The sequence below is a fragment of the Bos taurus genome, chromosome 18 (genome assembly GCF_002263795.3).
Source record: "Bos taurus isolate L1 Dominette 01449 registration number 42190680 breed Hereford chromosome 18, ARS-UCD2.0, whole genome shotgun sequence".
Taxonomy (NCBI): domain Eukaryota; kingdom Metazoa; phylum Chordata; class Mammalia; order Artiodactyla; family Bovidae; genus Bos; species Bos taurus.
Genome location: NC_037345.1, coordinates 24,672,001 through 24,686,997, shown reverse-complemented (window position 1 = coordinate 24,686,997; position 14,997 = coordinate 24,672,001). Strand labels below are relative to the sequence as shown.

At 46.1% G+C, this 14,997-nt stretch overlaps 1 protein-coding gene across 3 annotated transcripts in view; it reads right to left on the bottom strand.

The window, feature by feature from the left end:
• CES5A (carboxylesterase 5A) overlaps positions 1-14,997 on the bottom strand; it is a 273,508-nt gene that overhangs the window by 24,134 nt on the left and 234,377 nt on the right. The window contains exons 1-2 of one of the 3 annotated variants that reach the window (XM_024978186.2): positions 4,145-4,365; positions 2,515-2,722 (exon numbers count right to left, since the gene is read on the bottom strand). The exons of 1 other annotated variant lie outside the window; for it this stretch is intronic. In XM_024978186.2, coding sequence (XP_024833954.1) covers positions 2,515-2,722; positions 4,145-4,217 — 281 coding nt within the window. In that variant the 5' untranslated portion in view covers positions 4,218-4,365. Of the gene's footprint in view, positions 1-2,514; positions 2,723-4,144; positions 4,366-14,997 lie in introns of those variants that run through there. One more of the 3 variants, NM_001192359.1, reaches the window with a different exon arrangement.

Genomic DNA, 14,997 nt, shown 5'->3' with positions numbered 1-14,997 from the left:
AGGCAAGAATACTGGAGTGGGTTGCCATGCCCTCCTCCAGAGGATCTTCCTGAACCCAGGGATCAAACCCATATCTTCTGGGTCTCCTGCATTGGCAGGCAGATTCTGTATCATTGGTGCCACTTGGGAAGCCCAAACAAGCTATAATTCTCCTTGATCTGGTTTCTGAGTAAGAAAGCACATTGTGCAGAATAATTACACCATGAACCCCCAGGACCCACTCATGCCTACCCCCATTACCATAATTCACACACACACACACGTAAAGACTAAAGCTGGCTCAACAATTCTCCAAGCTGTAGACAGTAGGTCACAGGGTTGTGTATCAAGGGTTGTGCTTTGGGGACTCCCTTTTCTGCCTCTAGAGGAACAAAAGGACATTCCCAGGCCTTTCTACCAGAAACAACAGAGGTAGGCTAGCAGCAAGATTCCTGCAATCAGGCCTTTGCCTAAGCTAGTCCCTCTGCCCTGACTACTCTCTCCCCAGATCTGCTTGTTCACATTCTTCCCTTTCTTTCAGATGCTGTCAAAGTGTCACCTCCTCCAAGAAGCCTCCTGAGATTTCTCCAGCTAGACCAGAGCTCTTGGAATTGTTTAGTCGCTAAGTCGTGTCAGACTGGTTTGCGACCCCATGGACTGTAGCCCGCCTGGCTCCTCTGTCCGTGGGATTTCCCAGGCAAGAATACTGAAGTGGGTTGCCATTTCCTTCTCCAGGGGAGCTTCCCAACCCAGGGATTGAACCTGTGTCTCCTGGGTTGGCAGGTGGATTCTTTACCACTGAGCCACCTGGAAGGTCTTTGGAAACACGTATATATTTTGTGTTCTTTCCTAGAATCTCTCCTAGTGAGCAGCTAAAAGCCTAGGGTTCTGTGTGAGTCACCTTGGTACCTTATAGTCCCTAGCCCAAGGCATAGTAGGACTAAGTGAGATTATATATGTGAATATGTCTAGTAAGTGCTCAATTAATGTTCATTGTTTTTCTAAAATAGAATAGTGTACAGATTAGGCAGCAGAAAATCATTGCTTCAAATGCTTTTTTCTTCCTGTGTATGTTGTGTATCAGAAATTGGGGCTCACTGCTTTTAACAAAGCCATTTCTGGCCTCCCCTCAAGGCTCCCTCACTGACCAGCTCTGTGTCCCTAATGCTTGCCTTGTCACCCCATATTTTAACTGTCCTTATTGTTTATGTCTTCAACACCACAGCCAGTCTGCAGGTTCCTTGAGGGAAGCTCTCAGGGCCTAATGGAGAGCCAGTTTCTGAGTTGGTTCTCAGTGGATATTAGTTGAATGAATGAATGAACACATGAGGTTCAACTTATTGTCCTAGGTGTCTGGACAACATGGGGTTTTCTTCTGTGGCTTAGTTTTCTGGCACCAAGGTCCTCCTTCTGCCTGGGACCCCAATGCCAAGAACAAACATGGCCCAATCTGAGGGCTTCACAGAATCTGAGAGTTGAAAGATTCTTGGTGGACTTCACTGGTGGTCCAGTGATCAAGAATCTGCCTGCCAGTACAGGGGCCACAGGTTGGATCCCTGGACTGGGAAGATTCCACATGCTGAGGGGCAGCTAGGCCCATGGACCACAACTACTGAGCTCGTGTGCTGCAACTACTGAAGCCTGCATGCCTAGAGCCTGCACCCCTAGAGCCTGTTCTTTACCACAAGAGAAGTCACCGTGATGAGAAGCCTGTGCACTGGGCTGGAAAGCAGCCCCTGCTCGCCAGAACGAGAGAGAGCCCGAGGAGCGATGAAGACACAGCACAGCCAAAAGTAAATAAATAAATAAACTTACACTTAAAAAAAAAAAAGATTCTTGGCATTTCCAAGCCTCACCTCCCACCCAGTGCACTAGACACCTCCACAATTTACCTGGGAACTACTTGCTCATCTCACCTGGAAAATTTGCAGTGTCTGGGGGCATCAGCCCTCCCAGCTCCCCTGGGTCACAGAGACACATTCATGTATCCATTCCCCAGGTAATTATTGATTCCCCACTATGGGCCAGGCCCTGCATTGGGCACCTTGTGAATTGCTAGAGTTAAAATTCATCTGGGATGGTTCTCACTCTAAAGACCTGATCCAGTCCAATGGTGGAGACCAAGCCTGGGGTGGAGGTCACCTGGAGATGCATCAATAACCTCTTGTAACCCAAAGACTCGGTCAGCCCATCACAATGGTTCCCCAGCCTGACTGGTCCTCAAGATCACTAGAGAGCTTCTTTACAGTGCAGTTTCCCAGGCCCAGGTCTGGGGATTCAGGGAATTCAGAAGAGAGCCCAGGGACTCTGCTTGTTTAAACAGGTGGGAAGCCATGTTAAACAAGGTGGGGAGCCATGCCATCACAGAAGCCTCAACCACATCTGACCCTCCACATCCTCCTCACAAATGCCTCCCCCTTTTCCACTGGGCTGCATGACCTTTACTTCCCCTCAACGTTCTGCCCCTACTCCCAGGTCACAGGCCGCCCCTACTCCCAGGTCACAGGCCACCCCTGGGACCAAGCCAGTTCTTACAATTTAGGGTAGGACGTGGCATTTAGGAAACCATCCCAGGGCAGTAAAGGCTCTGGTTTTGCAAATCGCAGGGGCCCTACAGGGGGTGCGGCATAAGGGACCCCAAGGAACACATTCACGAGCATGTCGTTTCCCAGAACAGAAGCTTGCGTCCCCTGGACCCATCCCAGGTTGGTGTGCCTGGCTGGTGCATCAGCGGTGGCTGGCCCTGAGGAAACACAGAGGGAGGAATTAGGGGCGCAGGGAAGAGGCTGGGAACAAGCCAAACTCAGAGTTTCCCAGGGTGGAGAGCTCTTTCTCAACCCAGAGACTGTGCAAGTATCTGGATTCCTTCTCAATGAATCCATGTCCACTGCTCCTTCGACATTCCCCTAGAAGTCATCTTCATCAAAGCATTCACTGAATGTCTCCTAGGAGCATAGACCAAGCCACAAAACTTTCTAAGATGTAAGTTGGGAACCCATCTCCCTGCTGCTGCACACAAGCTTTTCTTTACTGTGGAAAAAACACACACCAGCCTTTACAGAGCCTGAGTGTGTTAGTCGTTCAGTTGTGTCCATCTCCTTGTGACCCTGTGGACTGTGTAGCCTGCCAGGCTCCTCTGTCCATGGAATTCTCCAGGCAAGAATACTGGAGTGGGTTGCCATGCCCTTCTCCAGGGGATCTTCCCAACCCAGGGATCGAACCTGGGTTTCCAGTATTGCAGGCAGATTCTTTATCCTAGGACCCCATAAAATCTGGCCCACATTTCAGTTATTTTTATACCCACCAGCATAACTGCTGGCAAGTCTGTGTATCACCTGTGTGACTACTGGCTTTCTTCTTTTCTTAAAATTAAGTTGAGATAGGCTTCTAAAATTTTACTTAGTGGAATTCTACGATACTGGATGCTTGGGGCTGGTGCACTGGGACGATCCAGAGGGATGGTATGGGGAGGGAGGAGGGAGGAAGGTTCGGGATGGGGAACACATGTATACCTGTGGCAGATTCATTTCGATATATGGCAAAACCAATACCATATTGTAAAGTTAAAAAAAATTTTTACTTAGTGGAATTCTAAACAATGACACCTATGGAACTGTGGCTTTGATGACTTAGGTATATGCTTTTGAGTATACAAGAAAATACATATAGAGCAACAAAAACAAAAAATTATCTTACGCTTCCTGAAATCAGCTCATTTACCTCCAGGGGTACAAGGATAACACTTATGGAGACTGTGCAAGCTTCTTGGTTTCCACATCAAATATGGAGCCTTGAGAAGTTAGTTGCCCAGGTATTTACTTAGGAGCGCCCAGATTTCTTGGCATCACCTGTTCTAAACTCATTTCAACAGCAACAGTCCTGCCTCAGCAGTCGGTGTTATAGAAACATAGGCTCCGTTCCATGCCCTTCCAAGCCTCCCAAGATTCAAGCAACCCAAAGACAGGACAGGATCTTCTGTGCTCTACACACACCTGAGAAGGAGACTCTGGCCTGGGGCTCTCAGCAACACCAGGACATGGGTCAGGTGCCCTGAGGTTCTACACAACCCTCCATTTTCCATTTTCCACCAGTGGAAAATCCTCCAAGGCAGGGAAATCCCCTATCCCATCTTCTGAGGGCCCTCCTCTCCCACTGGGCGTCTCACCCTTGGTGGCAGCTGCAAGGACCCAAACAGCCCAGATCAGGGTCTGGCCTGGGTGCACCCACTCCCCACTCATCTGGCTGGCCCGCCTGACTCTCTGGACATCCACGGCCACAGCTGGCCTCGAGGATCTTCCGTCAGGGACAAGAAACAACTTCCTGATAGGAGACAAGTGTTGAGCAGGCAGACACAGGACACAGCCTCAGTGACGAATAATAGCTAAGATTTTCGGAGGAATTGGCCAAGCAAGACTTTCCTGTTCTGATTTACATAAGAAGCTGATGATTAACTCTTAAGTGCAGTGTTGGGTGGGAGGAGGGGAGCATTTAGAGATAATTTGATAGGCTTTGGATTCACAGGATGGTAGAGGCAGAAAGTACATTTGGGAACTTTTGGGTGCATCTCAACTCAGATGCCTACAGAGGCTAGGAAGGCAGCAAACAAGCAGTGAATGAAGCTGGCCAGGAGAGACAATAGGGAATGGTAGGGACTGTGGAAAACCAGACAGCACATGCTCTGTTTAAAGGGGCAATGACTACTCCACTCCAGTAAACTTTTAGTTCATGATAATGTAGGTTGGCCAAACTAGAAGTCTATGATACTTCTCAATTCTTAAATGTGGCCTCAATTTAAAAAAAAAATCACCACATGAGCCCCAAAGCATTTCTACTGGCTCGAGTTGTGTGTGGATGAAGACTCTGCAATCCTAATCTAGATCCAGGCTCCCCACAGTAAATATAAAGAGACAAACCTAGGGAGTGAAATTATTATAAGCCATTCTGTTGGGACCAGTCATCAGCATTCTGGATTCTTGTTGCAGTACTGGTGGGTCATGGATGATCCATTTCAGAACCCAGGACTATCACCATCCTGCCCCTCACAGGCTCCATACCTCACGTAGGGTTCAGGACTCAGGATAGAGCTTCCCAAATATTTGGGGCTGGGCCAGTGGGGTCAGAATTATCAGGGGCACTTGTTGAAAAGTACGTTATTCTGCCCCACCCTCTGGAGATACAGAGAAGGAATTTAACAACAGCAATAGTGGGTTTGAGAAGCAAGGGAAGTTTCCTAGAATAGTCAGCTCCTAAAAGAGACAGGGGAGTTATGAGCCAGATACAGAACTCTGCACTAGCAGGTAAGGTCATCCTCAAGGTCAGAGCAAGGGGCTGCCTGATGTACTTTGCTCATCAGGTGCTCCATAAACTTTTGTTGAACCTCTGTCCCCTGAATTGCAAGATGAATTCCTAATTACTGGACCACCAGGGAAGTCCCTACAAATATCTTAATTCATGTTTTGTTTGTTGTAATAGGTTCAAGAGAACTATAGCATTTTAGACATCAAAGCATTTAGTGTATGCCCGGACTGTATAGTAGGTGGTCAGTAGTGTTTCCTAGATCAGAATCTAAACCTTTTTCTCCAGGCCTCGGTCTCCCATGTTATGAGAATTGAGAAGACATTTAAGGATTACAAATTCTAGAGACCCCAGTACAAATGAGGTTTCCATTCCTGCCTGTGATGCCAGAAGAACCCAGAGCAGGGTGGAAAGGCAGAGAAGTTTCCGAGGAGAGGAAGAAGGCTGCTGATTGGATAAGTGATTGACTCTGAGGCATAAACTTTGCCAGCTCAGAATGGCATCTCCCCTGGCCTTCCCACCCAGTGTCTGAAATGTCCATTTTGTCTATAATCTTGAGCCTTCTTAGACTATCTGCCGGCTCTGGCCCTCCCTCACTGCCTCCAGAAAGAGTCTTGTTGCCCTACAATTCTGTCCCTCCATCGAATCAGAAATAATATTAACACCTTATACCAGTACTCATTCAACAGTTTTAAAAGTGTCTTCACTTGTACTCTTGCTATTGTCACATCTCCGCACACACATTTGAAAGTCTTTCGTCTCTAGCTTCTTATCCTTTAAAGTCCAGTTCAATGGCCGCCTCTTTCAAGAAGCTTTCCTAGGTTCTCCTGAACAACTGAATGCTCTGCTTTTTCCACCCGTCCTGCTTGTTAATGAGTTGTGTACATGACTGCCTTACGGTCTTTTCTACCCATGTATGTATCACAGCTTTTACCATGTATCCCGGTGTTTCCCCAACTCGGCCATTGACCTCCTAACTTTACAATTTGTATCATTCCCACTACTAACTTTACTATCAATTCACTTGATATTTTTCTTTAAATTGACCTTGAAAACTGTTAATTATCAAAGAAATCATTAATATCTAATACAATAGGGATAGTATTTTAGAAAGAGTAAACCAGTATGTCTTGCATTCCCATACTGCAAAATCATTCCCCCTTCTCCTGGCAACCATTATGTGAAGCCAAAGGGTGTGATGTAGAGCATCTCAAAATAGGACCAAGAGGAGAGTCTTGGTCCCCTCTACACTGTGGACCTTGGGAAGGAGACGGAAACCGAGATAGGGAAGGCAGGCATTGACACAAGTTGCTCTGAGTCCCTCTCCTAGACTTACGTCCCAAAGTGGGAGGTATGAGAGGTGGGAGGGTACCAAAGCAAGCTTGGCTCTTCAGGAGGAGGAGGCTGCCTCCGGTGTGTCCACACCACTGAACCAGACTGCAGCGGCACAACAAAATAAAAGAGGACAGACAAATCACAGGTGATGCTCCCACTTCCCTCACATCTGCTGTTCCTTGGAAGGACCCCAGATAAAATCTTGAAGGGAACTCAGAGGTGATTGAGAGCCTGGCCATGAGCTGGAGGGGGAAGAGGGCAAGAGGCCCACAGAGGTGCTTTCTAGGCTTGAAAACAAAGTGGAACCACAACTTGACCTGGGCGGAGCACAGTGCTGAGTGCTGGTCAGAGCTAAAGTGAGGGCTGAGTTAGCAGGGGAGGACCACTGGTTTTGATCAAGACAAGAGGACAGATCACTAGCCTACCACGTTAAAATTCGTCATCCTCCCAGAAACCTGGTGCAGAGGGAAATTGCCGTGGAAATCACAAGAAGATGTTTACAAATGGCTCCAGGCTCCTTCTGCCCTTCTACTCATATGCTGCTGCTACTGCTGCTAAGTCGCTTCAGTCGTGTCCGACTCTGTGCGACCCCATAGACGGCAGTCCACCAGGCTTCCCTGTCCCTGGGATTCTCCAGGCAAGAACACTGGAGTGGGTTGCCATTTCCTTCTCTAATGCACGAAAGTGAAAAGTGAAAGTGAAGTCGCTCAGTCGTGTCCGACTCTAGCAACCCCATGGACTGCAGCCTGCCAGGCTCCTCTGTCCATGGGATTCTCCAGGCAAAAGTACTGGAGTGGGGTGCCATTGCCTTTCCCCAATTCATACAGCCAGATTGCACCTTGGAGAGGAGGAGGGAAGCTAGGAAGCCAGTCTGAGAGGCCACACATTCATTTGAAAAAATTACTTTTTAAAGCTTATTTATTTTTTTAATTGAAGTACAGTAGATTTATAATGTTGTGTTAGCAATATGTGTATGTGCTCAGTGGTGAAGTCATGTCTGACTCTTTGTGACCCCATGGACTGTAGCCTGCCAGTCTCCTCTGTCCATGGGACCCTCCAGGCAAGAACACTGGAGTGGGCTGCCATTTCCTTCTCCATGAAAAAAGTTTATGTTACTTAAAGAGACTTTAAAGTATTGAATAGGACTGAGTTTACCAGATTAAACACAGTGTAATTTTCTCCCATTAACCAGAGGGACAAGGGTGTTCTCTCTTTGTTATAAAGAAAAATTAACCAGATATATATGGTGGCTCAGCAGTAAGGAATCCACCTGCAATGCAAGAGATGGGTTTGATCCCTGGGTTGGGAAGATCCTCTGGAGAAGGAAATGACAACCCATTCCAGTATTCTTGCCTGGGAAATCCCATGAACAGAGAAGCCTGGCAGGCTATAGTCCATAGGGTGGCGAAGAGTAGGATATGACTTAGTGACTAAACAACAACAATATGCATATATATCTCTTATTAATAAGATAGATAAACATATATTTTATTTTATATATGTATGTATATCTTACATGTATGTATATATGAAACATGCAAACTGAGTCTATCTTTTCTGCAAAACCATTATTGAAAGAGAATTGTGGAGGATATGGCTTCCTAACCATATATCTTCTATTTCCTGTTCCGTCTAGGTCGCCTGTCCCCTAGTGCTCAGGAACTCCACTCTGGGAGACACTAATATATGTCAAGAAACAATGGTACTAGTTTTCATGTATGGAATGCTTTGTAGGTGTCAGATCCCAGGCTGAATGCTTTGCAGCCATTCTCTAATTTAATGCAATGATTGCCATTCTGTAGATGAGGAAGCTGAAGTTTTGCAAGGTAGGATGAATTGTCAAATATCACAAGGCTGAAAGGCAGCATAGCTGGGACTTGAGCCCAGATTTCCTGCTTCCAAGCTGCAGGCTTTGCCATTTAGAGAGGATGGAGTAAGAAATGAGGAACAGAAGTAAGATTCTGGAAGGATGGCTGACTTCTGCAGTTCTTGATCTATGAAAAATCACATAATCTTCTCGGAGGCTGACTAATCACTTGACATCACCTCCTAGGACCTTGATGTCCCCATCAGTAGCACAGACCAGTGGCCTGGATGGCCCCAGAGAGACACAGGACTTCAATGGGCTCTCACTGTTCTCTAGATTGCTCTGCTACAACCCCTGAGGGAGAAACCAAAAATGAGAGAGGACCCCAGTCCGAGGCATGGCGTAAAGCATGCGCTCAACCACCCCTGCTGATAGATGCAAGTGGAGATCAAAAGCACACTTTCCGACTCTCATAATGGGAGACTGAAGGAACCCTGAAGGCATCAGAGCAACCCTGTGGCCTCAAAGTGGAGACTGGCCCGCAGGTTGACAAAACAAAGGGAGGATGGTCTGGGGATGGAATCAGGTCAGCAGGCAATGCCTCTGTTTTCCCACATGGACCCAGAGCTGGACCTTTAGAGTTTCCTTCTTTCAATCTTTCTTCAAACCCACTTCACATTCATGTGAAACCCAAATACTGCCATCCCAGAGAGATGCCTCATTGCACCCCATCCCAACAACCCCATAAAAACATGCCATCACTACAGCCCCATAACTATACTCATCACTGTACTCCATCACTGTACACCATGGGTGTATATGGTCTTTGTTAATTATAGTTTCCTCTCCTGGATGTTTTGCCTTGACTTCACCTGATGAAATCCTCAGTCAGTTCAGTTCAGTCACTCAGTCGTGTCTGACTCTTTGCGACCCCATGAATCACAGCACGCCAGGCCTCCCTGTCCATCACCAACTCCCGGAGTTCACCCAAACTCATGTCCATCGAGTTGGTGATGCCATCCAGCCATCTCATCCTCTGTCGTTCCCTTCTCCTCCTGCCCCCAATCCCTCCCAGCATCAGGGTCTTTTCCAATGAGTCAACTCTTTGCATGAGGTGGCCAAAGTATTGGAGTTTCAGCTTCAGTATCAGTCCTTCCAATGAACACCCTATTTGTCTTTTAAGATCCCATGGAAATACCATCTCCTTTATATAGACCTCTTTATTATCAAATGTGAGATTCATTTTTCCTTTCCTCCTATATATTCTGTAGGTTTCTCATTATATTACTTATAACAGTGGTCCCCAACCTTTTTGGCACTGGGATTGGCTTTGTGTATGACAATTTTTCCATGGAACAGGGCTGGGAGGGGGGTGGTTTAGGTATGATTCAAACACGTTACGCTTATCATGCACTTTATTTCTATTCTTATCACATCAGCTCTACCTCAGATCATCAGGCATTGGCTCCCAGAGGCTGAAGACCCCTGATTTATATATATATATAAATAACTCTGCCCTTGTTCTACAGCTGGTTTAGCCACAAATAATGATGATGAGGAGGATAACAATGACAATGATGATGACGTCACTCATCACTTGGTCACTAAACCTCAGCACACTTCTGGTTTAAGTCTTAGCTTCAGTGGACAGTTCTATGCACGCTCAGCCTCACCTTGCAGACAGAATGCCACTTGAAGCCTCAATGGGCCACATGACTTTCTATTTTCTGTTCCCGTTTGTCTTTGTTCAAGTGAGACTGGAATTATAGGATGGTTAACCCCCCCAGGAGTAACCCTGTGCTCCAGCCTCTGGAGATGTTCTGTATCCTGCTCAGGTAGCAGGAAGTCCTGGAGAAATTGGGTTCTCCTTGGTCACAGCAGCAGTTTTAGTAATACATACTTATCTTGTGGTTTCCCCCCCTGTGTGTCTCAGGTTCTACTCTCAGGGGACAAAACTAAGTCAACTAGCCCTAGAGGGGGGCCTAGGAAGGAGACCCTCAGTGGGATTCTGTAACTGGATCACTCCAGTCTGACAACATCATGTCATTAAGACTCTCTCCAGCTGGAGGGACAGCACTGATATATGGATTAACTCTAAGTTATGGAGGCAATGGGCTTCCCAGGTGGCTCTAGTGGTAAAGAACCCACCTGCCAATGCAGGAGAACCAAGTGATATGGGTTCGATCCCTGGGTTGGGAAAATCTCCTGGAGAAGGAATGGAAACTCATTCTAGTATTCTTGCCTGGAGAATCCCATGGACAGAGGAACCTGGTGGACTACAGGTCATGGGGTTGCAAAGAGTTGGACATGACCGAAGTGCCTCTAGCAGCAGCATAGAGGCAATGATAATGATAAGGATTGTGGTTTGGGCTAGCTTTGAAGCTTCTTGGAAATCTTAAAGAAAATGACAAGCTCAGCTATTAACAGAGTATGCCACGAAAATTAGAAGGCTCTTTCAGCTCTGAAAGATACCTTCTCTCCTGGAACCATAGTTAGATCATGCTGAAAGTTATTCTCAAAATTTAACCACAAGAGTGAGAGAGCTACAAAGGAGGTTGAATATACAGCCATGGAAGATCTCCTATGCTAAAGGTCAGTTCAGTTTAGTTCAGTCGCTCAGTCATGTCCGACTCTGCAACTCCATGAATCGAAGCACGCCAGGCCTCCCTGTCCATCACCAACTCCTGGAGTTCACTCAAACTCATGTGCATCGAGTTGGTGATGCCATCCAGCCATCTCATCCTCTGTTGTTCCCCTTCTCCTCCTGCCCCCAATCCATCCCAGCATCAGGGTCTTTTCCAATGAGTCAACTCTTCGCATGAGGTGGCCAAAGTATTGGAGTTTCAGCCTCAGCATCAGTCCTTCCAATGAACACCCAGGACTGGTCTCCTTTAGGATGGACTGGTTGGATCTCCTTGCAGTCCAAGGGACTCGCAAGAGTCTTCTCCAACACCACAGTGCAAAAGCATCAATTCTTCGGCGCTCAGCTTTCTTCACAGTCCAACTCTCACATCTATACATGACCACTGGAAAAACCATAGCCTTGACTAGATGGACCTTTGTTGGCAAAGTAATATCTCTGCTTTTGAATATGCTATCTAGGTTGGTCATAACTTTCCTTCCAAGGAGTAAGCGTCTTTTAATTTCATGGCTGCAATTACCATCTGCAGTGATTTTGGAGCCCAAAAAAAATAAAGTCTGACACTGTTTCCACTGTTTCCCCATCTATTTCCCATGAAGTGATGGGACCGGATGCCATGATCTTCGTTTTCTGAATGTTGAGCTTTAAGCCAACTTTTTCACTCTCCACTTTCACTTTCATTAAGAGGCTTTTGAGTTCCTCTTCACTTTCTGCCATAAGGGTGGTATCATCTGCATATCTGAGGTTATTTGATATTTCTCCTGGCAATCTTGATTCCAGCTGGTGCTTCTTCTAGTGCAGCGTTTCTCATGATGTACTCTGCATATAAGTTAAATAAGCAGGGTGACAATATACAGCCTTGACGTACTCCTTTTCCTATTTGGAACCAGTCTGTTGTTCCATGTCCAGTTCTAACTGTTGCTTCCTGACCTGCATACAGGTTTCTCAAGAGGCAAGTCAGGTGGTCTGGTATTCCCATCTCTTTCAGAATTTTCCACAGTTTATTGATGCTAAAGTGAGGTCCCATATAAAGAATGATTAAGACCCTGAGACATGGAACGGAGACATTTGGAGGTATGCATTTGAGAAATGAGCACCCAGATTCTCTTAAACTCTCCAAACTAGCAGGAGCAGCTCTCTCCTCACTAGAAGAGAGCAGATGTGATCTATGACGTGTGTCTCCTATGAAAATGCTTTTCCTCATAAAGATCACCTGACTTCATGCATTGCCCCAAGTTAATAACCAGGGACAGGTTGCAGCCTAAACAAGAAAATACAGTTCCTTCTCTGGGAGGAAATGGACTTCTTACTGAATTAATTGCATGACACGGCTAATACGTCCTGGTAGGAATGAGAACGGAGAAGGCAATGGCAACCCACTCCAGTACTCTTGCCTGGAAAATCTCATGGACGGAGGAGCCCGGTAGGCTGCAGTCCATGGGGTCGCTAAGAGTTGGGCACGACTGAATGACTTCACTTTCACTTTTCACTTTCATGCATTGGAGAAGGAAATGGCAACCCACTCCAGTATTCTTGCCTGGAGAACCCCAGGGACAGAGGAGCCTAGCGGGCTGCTGTCTATGGGGTCGCAAAGAGTCAGACACGACTGAAGCGACTTAGCAGCAGCAGCAGGAATGAGAAAAACATATGTGGGAGTGACTCTTGAGGGTGGTGGACCTGAGGCATGGGGCAAAACATAAGTCTGTGTGGGAGGGAACTGATTAACACAAAAGCACATGCTCATGATTTAGGATTTATTGTCCTGAAAGAATGCCTCAGGCTGGTCTAGCATGCTTCAGGAATGGCTCCTTGAAGCTTGGACACATTGACAGCCTATAGTAAAAGAGATGGAACTGCTAGAATTGCCATGGCAGAATCTTGATGAAGAGATCAGAAAACTAGGGACTGTAGGTCTGTTAGAATACATTTATTTCCTAATACGAGGGAAACCACCACCTAATGATCTTTACTAAGAGAACCCAGGAACTCTCTTCACAAAGGCAACAAGAAATGCACTAGTGTAGAGGCCACCAGCATCTTTGAGAAGCCAGATGGTGACAGTCCTTGTTAGATCAGGGTTGACGGTAGTCAATTCTACCATGAAAATGGGCTTTATTCAGATTCCGTGGGAATGAGTCAGGAAAAGCAGAGGCCAGGTAGTGCTACTTAACCACTACAGATAAGGCAGAAATAATTACCTTAATGGGCAGCAAAGATAGTGGCAACCAGGTTGCCTCATCCCATGAAGATCTATGACAGTGAGTAATAGACCATGGTATTCCTAGAAGTAAGATAGGTGGACAGCCAATTTGAACATTATTTAACTTTTAAAACCAGAAAAAGTCAAGAGCTGGTGAGCAGAAGTTTTATGTAAGCCATAACAATGAAAAATCACAATATCTTGAATAAAGTCTTCTGGGTCCTCTTATGGAAGAATTATGCAATGCCACTACCTGTAAGCAACTTCTAAGTCCTTCCCTAAAGAAAACTGTAGCCAGGATCCAGTTCACAATGGAAAGTTTCAGAGTCATGGGCACTCAGTGCCCAGGATCTAGCATTTCTTCTCTACCAGGACCAGTAACATACCAGGAGATGCTTCTCACAGGGCATGTAATTCTCTGCTGGAGTTGGCAATGGCCTTATTCCAGAATTCCAGGGAACTGTATCATGATTATCCCACTGGAGCTTGACATAGACTCCACAGAGTGCATCTTTTCCTGACTCTGACAGCTCCAACACTATAAGGCCTGGCAGATCCTGTCACTCAAACAGCAGGTCTCTTTATGTTTCACCTGGTATTTGGAGCAAAGCATTATGCCTCGGTGTAAAATTTGGTACCTACAGAACCCAAGGAGGCCTAACTTTCTTCTTTTTGATAGGAATTTCAATTTGCATAGATTTGTCTTTTATTTTTAAAGGGAGATTCTCATATGGTCCTAATCACTAGATTCCTAAAACCTTCAATGAAGTGTCTACTCTCTGAATTTCCATAGGATTTATCTCCTGCCCTCTGGATCCTAAGGCCTCCAGAATGCTAGTCACCCCTTGATCATCCTGTCCACTCAGCATGACGTTGTCAATTTAATGGGAGAGTGTGATATTCTGTGGAATACCTGGCAGTCTAGATGTTTTTGGACTATATTATGACAGACAGTGGGAGACAGCCTTGCAGATGAATATTACTCATCCCATGTGAATGTGAACTATTTCTGATCTTCTTCCTAAATTGGAATAGGAAAGACTGCATTTTCTAAATCAATGGCTATGTACCTTATAGCAGAGGCCTTATTAGTGGCAAGGATACCACATTTAATGGCAAGGATACCACATTTAGCACAGCAGCTATGGTCAGGGTGGTGTGCATGCATGCTGAGTCACTTCAGTCGTGTCTGATTCTTTGCTTCACTATGGACTATAGCCTGCCGGGCTCCTCTGTCCATAGGGATTTTTCAGACAAGAATACTGGAGTGGGTTGCCACGCCCTCCTCCAGGGGATCTTCCTGACCCAGGGATCAAACCAGCGTCTTTTAAGTCTCCTGCATTGGCAGGTGGGTTCCTTACCACTAGTGCCACCTGGGAAGCCCCATGATCAGAGTTACTACTTGGTTAAGTCTGCTGTAGACATCAGTCATTCTCCAGGTTCCATTCAATTTCTACAGGTGCTAAACAGGTGAATTAAATGGATATGTGAGAGGAACTAACATCCTTTTATCTTTTAGGTCCTTAATGGTGGCATTGGTCTATGTCATATCCCTCCCCAAGGACACAGTACTGTTTTATATTTCTTGTTTTGGCCATGGGATGGGGACCTCCTGGATTCTGGCAGGACAGAGGTTTCCATTTGGCCTTCCCGTTGTGACAGCTCTAACTCCATAAACCATGAACCCAATATGAGGGACTACTCCAATTGCCAAGTATATCAATCCCAATTTATGCACTT